At 42.5% G+C, this 8,422-nt stretch overlaps 1 protein-coding gene across 1 annotated transcript; it reads left to right on the top strand.

Moving 5' to 3' along the window:
• The first annotated feature begins 4,458 nt into the window (after positions 1 to 4,458).
• On the top strand, positions 4,459 to 4,862 carry LOC309804459 (large ribosomal subunit protein P1-like). The gene has a single exon (XM_082621773.1). It carries the CDS (start codon positions 4,490 to 4,492, stop codon positions 4,832 to 4,834), a length of 345 nt encoding a protein of 114 aa, XP_082477899.1. The 5' UTR covers positions 4,459 to 4,489; the 3' UTR covers positions 4,835 to 4,862.
• The last annotated feature ends 3,560 nt before the right edge of the window (positions 4,863 to 8,422 follow it).

The following is an 8,422-nucleotide window of genomic DNA, read 5'->3' as shown; positions in this document are numbered from 1 at the left end:
TGGTACATATATACAATGGAATATTACTCAGCCATAAAAAGGAACGAAATTGGGTCATTTGTTGAGACCCGGATGGATCTAGAGACTGTCATACAGAGTGAAGTAAGTCAGAAAGAGAAAAACATATATCATATATTAACGGATATATGTGGAACCTAGAAAAATGGTACAGATGAACCGGTTTGCAGGGCAGAAGTTGAGACACAGATGTAGAGAACAAATGTATGGACACCAAGGGGGGAAGTGGTAGGGGTGTGGGGGTTGTGGTGTGATGAATTGGGAGATTGCGATTGACATGTATACACTGATGTGTATAAAACTGATGACTAATAAGAACCTGCTGTATAAGAAATAAAATTAAATTAAATTAAAAAATTAAAAAAAAATCCTCCATATGATTCTAACATGCAGCCCAGGTTGAGAGTCATACCTTCTAAGCTAGTTGTCTGACACTGAAGTTATAATTTCCTGGAGCAGTACTTCTCACACTTTCATGTGCATACCGATTACCTGGGATCTTGTTAAGATGCAGACTCTGACTTAGTAGCTCTGGAGTGGGACCCAAGAATCTGTACTTCTCCAAGCTCTCTGCTGCTGTTGCTGCTGCTGGATCTGCTGGCTCATGGACCATGCTTTGCATACCAAGGTCCTAGCGTTCTTGACAGGAAAGACAGGGGGAAGTTGCAAGCTTGATGAGCTAACTTATTGATCTGGCTGCAATGAAAGGAGAGACTAGAAGAGAGCCTGACAATTTTGTTCATAATTCAGTGACCCTACCCTGGGGTACATTCTCCTACCTCTGTCCTGGAATCTGACCTAAACAGATTAGTAACTTTTCTTAAAGCGAGGTGGGGTAGGGAGGAGAATGGTATAGGAACATCTTTTCCCAACAATGTTTGCAGTGATAAGAGGGGCAATATGAGGTTCATCTCTGCCTCTTTACTCTTCTTCCCTTTTCTAATCAATACATGGCCAACTTCTGTGTTCTTTCTCTAGCATATCCTCCACTTTCTTCTTCTCTTCATTTCTGCTGTAACTATTGCATTTTGGTATCTCATCATCTAAGTTGTATGTTTGCCTCTAGTTTCTCCCTTGCCAAGATTGTCTACAGGCTGTTGTTAGGTTAATCTTCTTAGGAGATGATTCTGGTCATTCACATAATCTTATATAAAATAAATTTGAAATTCCTTAGCCTGTCCTATAAGCCCAGCTCACTGTGTACCCAAATGGGCTAGGTCCCAATCCCTGCAGACTTGCCATTTTCTGAATACATTATACATGATTCCATTCATCCATCCATTAATTCATTTGTGCATTCATTCATTCAAGGAACATGACAACAGACATGCAGACAAAGAGTTGCGACATACTGTGATATTATCTGAGAGCATCAGGGAAGGCTGCATAGAGGTGGTGATATTTGAGCTTGAGTCTTCCAGGAGAATAGTTTTTCAGGTAGATAAATTAAGTTTGAGTCCAAGAGACAGCAAACACAAGCTTAGAGAGGCATGAAACAGAGGACATGTTGTTCAAAAGGTACAAACGGTCTTCGTGTAGTGTTTGTTAGGAAGCTAGGTTAAGTAGGATAATATAGTGAGTGGACTAAGGCTGAGAAACTATGGAGCCATGAGATGCATTTTAGGCAGCAGGGAATTTGGAAGGATTTTATTCTAACAAAGCAACATTGAGATGTGCATTTGTCCCCCTTTGACATTTGCCTCTGTTGTTCTCTCTCTCTCTCTCTCTGGAATATTCTTTCTCCTCTGTTTTCCTGATGAGGGTCTACTCACTTGTGCTTTAGCTGAAATAACTTCTCCCTGCTCAATAGAATCAATTTTTCTTTCTGTACTTTGGACTCAAGTTATTTAGGTGACATGTGTGTCTTTGCCTAGATTTTAAGATATTTATACAGCAAATATTATGCTTTATTAATCTTTGAATCTCTTTACTCTTTAACACCTAGGCTTTCTCCTGGTACATGCTACCTGTTCAATAAACAGTTGCTGCATTAAAGAGGATAGAAAAAGCCATGCCATCAATTACAGCTTAAGAATTCACCATCTCCACTCGTTATATTTGACTTGAGTGTTGATCAAAGGGTATTTACTAACAAAACCGTGTATTCAGTCTAGTGCTGTCTCCACAGACACTTTGCTGCAGAGCAAAGGGTTGGGAGTTAAAAGGCCTCTTGCATCACAGCCAAATTGATGGCTCAATTTCTCCTGTCAGGGTTTCAAGTCCAGATGCTGGGTACCACCAAAAAGCACAGCTGGATCTTCTTATGCCAGCTGGAAAGGAATGAACAAAAGGATAGAAACAGCACCCACCATTTCACCTGCCTTTGTTACTAGCTCTTTGGAAACAACAGCTGTCTACCAGGCCATTCTCAACGCCAAGTGGGCATGGCATAATAATGGTAGTTATCAGTTCTAGTGCACGTACCACAATTCAGACACTGTGATAAGCATGTCCTGTAAGTTTGCATGTAATATTTACAACAAACCTGCAAGGTAGACATTCGCATTCCCTTTTCATAGATGGGGAGACTGAGGCAGTGAGTGGTTAAATAACATGCCCAAACTTGTTCAAATGGTACCGGTGAGTGTTGGAACTGGGAATTAAGCTTAGGCTGTCTGACTCCAAAGCCCAGGTCTTTAACCATTCTGTCATATTGTCTCAAGGAATTAAAAAGGATGTTCTGAGAGTCAGGGAATGTGCTAGCAGGTGCAGGGAGGGCATGAAGAACTTCATGCCAACCAGGGGCCTTTAAATCTACACCCCCATTGTCATCAACTCCCATCGATGCAATAGCAGTGGGACACACAGGAGCATTTGAACATGTTCCTATTGATTGGAAGTGAATAATTATTACCTTTTCTATATTGCGGATTCACTACCAGAAAGTAACAGCAGAAATGCTAAACAAGATTAATGGCCATGTTTCTTTATGTTTAATGCAAACTATTGATTTTAAAGTGGTGTAAGGTATGGCAGTTTATTACAATAAAACAATAAAATAGACTATATGAAATAATTGAGAATAATCTTTTCCCTTTTTTTTGCTGAGGCTATGGGACATAATGTGCCGTGCATGTGAAGGCATTTATGGAGAACTCTATCCAGCGACGGCAGTTTAAGCACTCTATAAAGAAGCACTTTGGAACCAGAGTATTATAAATAATCGGCAATAAAGCTGGTAAATGGGCCTTTAATTTGATTCCATTATGCCACAGGATCGCAAGGACCAAGGAGGCCCAGCATCAGAAACACTAACTGCTGAGCAGAACACTAAGTACATTAGATAGCCTCAAGGTGGCCTTCCCACCAGGGAATTTTCAGGTAAGAGCTGACCACTGGCATCTGGATGTGGGGTAATACGTTACATGTGAACCGATGCATCTGCGGTCAATGACCCCCCACTCCCATCACAAGAGTCCAGTCTCCTAACAGTCTTCCTCACCAGGCTTTGTTTCTCCTCTACTTTCATTCACTTTATCCATTTCTAGAGCTAACAGTCGACACCCTCAGAAGCAATTTCTCTCTGGACTCATTCATTCTGCTGATTAGGGCCTTAGAGGCTGTCAAAAGAATGTATGACTTCATCGCCAGAAACAGACCATAAAGGATGAAGGAGGGGACAGGCCAACTGTACATGTTATGTTAATCAGGCCACACCTGGAGTAGTGAATGCAGGTCTACACCAAACTCCAAAAGCAGATTAACGCTGGACACACTGAGGAGAGAGAAGGATGAGGAGGTGATGAAGGTAAAATCATGGCAAATGAAGCGTGTGGCTGGACCTGCGTTTGTTGAAACTAAAGGAGACTCAGGCAAATGTAAGAATTGTTGGCTAATATTTAAAAGGCTGACATATGAAGGAAGATTTAGGCTTGTTTTGTGAAGCCCTAGAAGAGAGAAATCTGGTGTCAGCCAGACATGGGCTTGGGTCCTATCTGTCTGCTTATAGCTGTGCAAACCTATGCAAGTGAGTGAATCTTGCTGGGGCTCAATTCGTTTGTCTGTACAATAGAGATAATACTAATACTTACCCCACAGGGTTTAGGGGTGAATCAAGTGAGACAAAACAGAGCAAGTGCTTAGCACAGTGCTTGGTACAAAGCAAGAACTCAACAAACACTAGCTTAAAAAAATAAACACCGACAATAACAAAAGGAAAACTGCAAGGCCGATGGCACCTTTCTTTGAGGAGTTGGAACAGACATAGTTGACGCTGAAATTGGGGTCAAGAGGGTTTGAACTAGCTCCATAAAACTAGCCAAAGCATCTGGGAGATCCAATTTGAGTTTGGAGTGGGAAAGTCAGACAACTCTTTTCCTTTAAAAGTATAGTGGGTTAGCTTTTCCTCAGCTGCAGCTAAGGTGTTCTGTCCTTCCGAGGAAGCTAAGGCCACTCACTTGGGGTGAGTCCCTCACTTCCTCCGGTGACCGGCACCGCGCCCGGCAGCCCCTGCCTAGCACTCGCCCACACTATGGCCTCCGTCTCGGAGCTCGCCTGTATCTACTTGGACCTCATCCTGCATGACGATGAGGTGACGGTCACGGAGGATAAGATCAATGCTCTCATTAAAGCAGCCAATGTAAATGTTGAACCTTTCTGGCCAGGCTTGTTTGCAAAGGCTTTGGCCACTGTCAACATCAGGAGCCTCATCTGCAACGTGGGGGCAGGTGGACCTGGCCCAGCAGCTGGTGCTACACCAGCAGGAGGTCCTGCCCCCTCCACCACTGCTGCCCCAGCTGAGGGGAAGAAAGTGGAAGCAAAGAAAGAAGAATCCGAAGAGTCTGATGATGACACGGACTTTGGTCTTTTTGACTAAACCTCTTTAGTAACACGTTCAATAAAAAGCTGAGCTCAAAAAAAAAATTATAGTGGATTAAAAAATGAAAGCCAAATTTAGTCCAATTTTAGATGCAAGCATGGGGCCAGAGGCAAAGCCAAGAGGAGGGATAAACAAGGGAATGGGGAGAAAGTGAGTAGAAAGGGTAGAGACGAGAGGTGACAACTGATTCTTAAAACTTTCATGAGTTGTCTGTGGCTCACTTTGGTGGCCTCTGATTACGTAGTGAGTAGGATGGTTGGCTTTTAATAGTCTTAAGCTTAGAGTGGGTACCAAAAGACAGATTCCAAGTGGGTATGAGGAAGACATTCCTAATTGGGAGGCAGTATACTATAATAGGTTATGGCAGGAAGTAGCATGCTAGTTAAGAGCACAGGCTCTGGAGCCAGACTGCCCAGATTCTAGTCCTGACCACTCCACTAAGACCTGCCTAACCTCTCTTTGCCTCCACTTCCTCATCTGAGAAACAGGTATGATAATGAAATCTACCTCTTTAGTTTATAAGGATTTAATGAAAATGATGCATATAATGATAGTAATGATGGTATGGGTTTCCACACATGAGTCTAGGGTCAGCAGCTGAAAGTAGAAGGGCTTTGATTAATTTCACCACCCATATTTCTGAGCAGCAAGCCATGCCCATTTCCCTGGCATGAGAGCCTACTGTTTATTCCACTACCCACGGCAGAAAGGACATTGATTAAAATAAATTTTTGCTTTAACAAAAAAAATGCCAGGGACATGTGGGGCTAGGGTTCAATTACAAGAACGTGCTTCAAAGAGCAATTTGGAGGAAGCGGTCCCTTCCCAGCCAGGATATATATATATGTACACACACACACACACACACACACACACACACACACACTGATCACAATGGAAGCTGAAATTATTGAGGGCAGTTTTAACCCCTGATCCTGGCAGAGCTTTGTATCATCTCTTTCTAGACTCTCATCCTCTTCCAAAACTCACGGAGGTATTGAAAGTGGGACCGGGAGTTGTTGTATTCTTTGCAGCCTGGGTCCTTTCTCTTTCTTTCTACCAAGGAAAACCTATTAGATCCCATATCCTCTAGGGTCATCCAAGAGATCTTCCCATACCCCTCCTTGCTGTTCGACTTCTCTGAAGTCCTTTAATTTTATGGAACACAAACCCAGGAGTCCGGTCAGACCACTAGAGTTTGTTGTTTTGCCAAGGTGCAAACCTGTACCTTGACCTTGTCTCCGAATCCTCATGTCCCAACCCCACTCATCACTCACAAAAAGTCCTCCAACTTAAAACTGAGTGTAAACACTGTGTGAGCCGGAACCCTTCTGCTTGGTCTCTCCTAACCACTAGCACCAGTTACCTTGGGTATGTAACTTTTTCTCCCTGAACCACAATTTTCATTTATTCAGGGATGGTAGGGTTTCATTGAGCAGATTATGAGCATGTGTGGAAGACAGTGTCTGTTGTCTAAACAACAGCTACCTCCCCTTAATCCATTTAACAGAACCCCAGCACCAAGCTCTAGGTGATGGAACATGGTCGATCTAAGTGAATAATTTCATATCCACCCTTTACTCTCTCAGCCTACCCCCTGCAGGTAAAGAAGGCTCCTCATGCAGATATGGCCAAGGAGACACAAGGGGAAGTCAGCCAGAGTGTGGTTCTAGGAAAACTCTAGTTTTCCTGATGAAAATGACCTGAGGCTCATCTTTCTTCCCTTCTTCCTGCACTGAAGGCTGACTTGCAGGCCCTGGTATTACTAAGCCTCTGAACAATGCCAGCTGACACCTACCTTGACACTCATAATATGAGAAGCATAAGCCTCTGTTTATTTAAGCTATTCCTAGTTAGGATTTTAATTACTTGCAGCCAAAAACATCCCTAACTGATATTGGGAGGGGGGTAGAATTTTAGGCTGAGGAAACTAGTTAAGCAGAAATGAAGAGATATGAAAGTGGTTAGTGTATAAGGGGAAGAGAGGATGCTATGGGATAGTGTTAGGGAACGGATGGGCAAGATGGAGATGAAACATAGTGGGAGGCTGGGTCAATTTAGAAGACTGAACAGCAGGTGTTCTCAATACTGGCTTGCACATTGGAATCACCTGGAGAGCTTTATAAACTGATGCATGCTCAGGCTCCTCCTTATGAGATTCAAAATGAATTGATTTTGGGTAAGGACAGGGCATCCGCAGTTTAAAAAATCTCCCAAGCATTGAACATCAGGGCTGAGGACTACCACCTTATAAGGTATTACATGGCCAGGTCCCTAGCTTCCTGTCCACCTTCACTTCTCTCCCTTGAGCAGTAGGCTCTCAACACACTGCCCTTCTTGACATCATAGTGTTTCTCACCTCCTACTCATGCTCCAAGCTTTACCCAGACTGTCACTCCTTCAGACTCCAGAGACCTCCCCCAGCCTCCTCATACCAACCTAAGTGGGATGTCCTCTCTTATTCTCTTATAGTAGTGTTTATTTCTTAACTAGATAGTCCAAAGCTATATATTTATTTTTGTGCTCTTTGTTTATTTACTTATTTATTTCTCTACTGTGAGAGCAAATGCCATTGCCCATTTTAATCACTGCTATATCTCCCAATACCTTGTACAATATGCCTGCCATATACTGGGTACTAAATAACTATTTGTAAAGTGAATTAATAAAATAAAGGTTCTATGTGTCAGACTCAGTTATATAATGGCAATTTCTGCAGTCACTGGAGGGAAACAGTCATATTAGTGCTTTATCAAAGGGCTCCAGTGTGCCTGTGGAGGGAAAGACTGGAGCAAAACGGGGAAGGGACACTAGTCAGAAGATTATTTCAGCATCATAGGAAAGAGATGGGAACAGCAGACACATTCAGCCGTATGTACCCAGCTCTGTGCCTGACAACAAACAACCCAAGAATATCTGGAAAGTGAAGGAATGGAGGGCTGAATGAGTACTGATGGAAGAGAGTTTTTATACAGAGCAGAATTTAATAGAGCAAGAGCTCTCTGCATTTTCAAAGAGAGGAAAGGATGCAGAAAGTGTGCACAAGGGTGTGATAGATTAATTGTGTCAGATTCACTGCACCTTTTGCAGACATTAAGAATTTTATGAGAGTCCTCAGCTAGTCCATGTAGTGGAGGACAGCAGGTTAAGGCAGCTTGTGGCATTTTGTTTTCTTTCTTTGTTAGTAAAGGGAGAATTTAAATGAGTGTAACCTTTGATAATCTGGCAATTGTAAAAATCAACCTACCAAAGTTCAGGCAGTGTCAGATGCAGAGACACCCTTTCCAAACAGCTCATCTTCCCAGACCTTTCTCTGTCAAATGTCAAAGCCCAAATGAGTTTGTTTGGAAGGCAAATTACACGTTGCAAGCTGTCATTTTCCGTAGTGGGTGACTTCTATTTTGAATAATTAAATAATACAGCAACAAAAATACTCTGGTCTTCAAGTCTAAACATAAGGGTACATATATGTAAAACTGTCCTCCTAGTCCCTGGACATTAGAGGGTTCAGGTCTTGAATCAAACATCAATAGTAATCTACCCAGAATTAATCATTACTTAAGGACTGCAATCTGTTTGATGTAA

The sequence above is a fragment of the Mesoplodon mirus genome (genome assembly GCF_964341445.2).
Source record: "Mesoplodon mirus genome assembly, chromosome: 1".
Taxonomy (NCBI): Eukaryota; Metazoa; Chordata; class Mammalia; order Artiodactyla; family Ziphiidae; genus Mesoplodon; species Mesoplodon mirus.
Note: the sequence above shows the minus strand (reverse complement) of the source record. Positions and strands in the feature narration are given on the sequence as shown.

Excerpts from the sequence above, each read along its gene's own strand:
- LOC309804459 (XM_082621773.1), top strand. The coding sequence starts at position 4,490 with ATGGCCTCCGTCTCGGAGCTCGCCTGTATCTACTTGGACCTCATCCTG.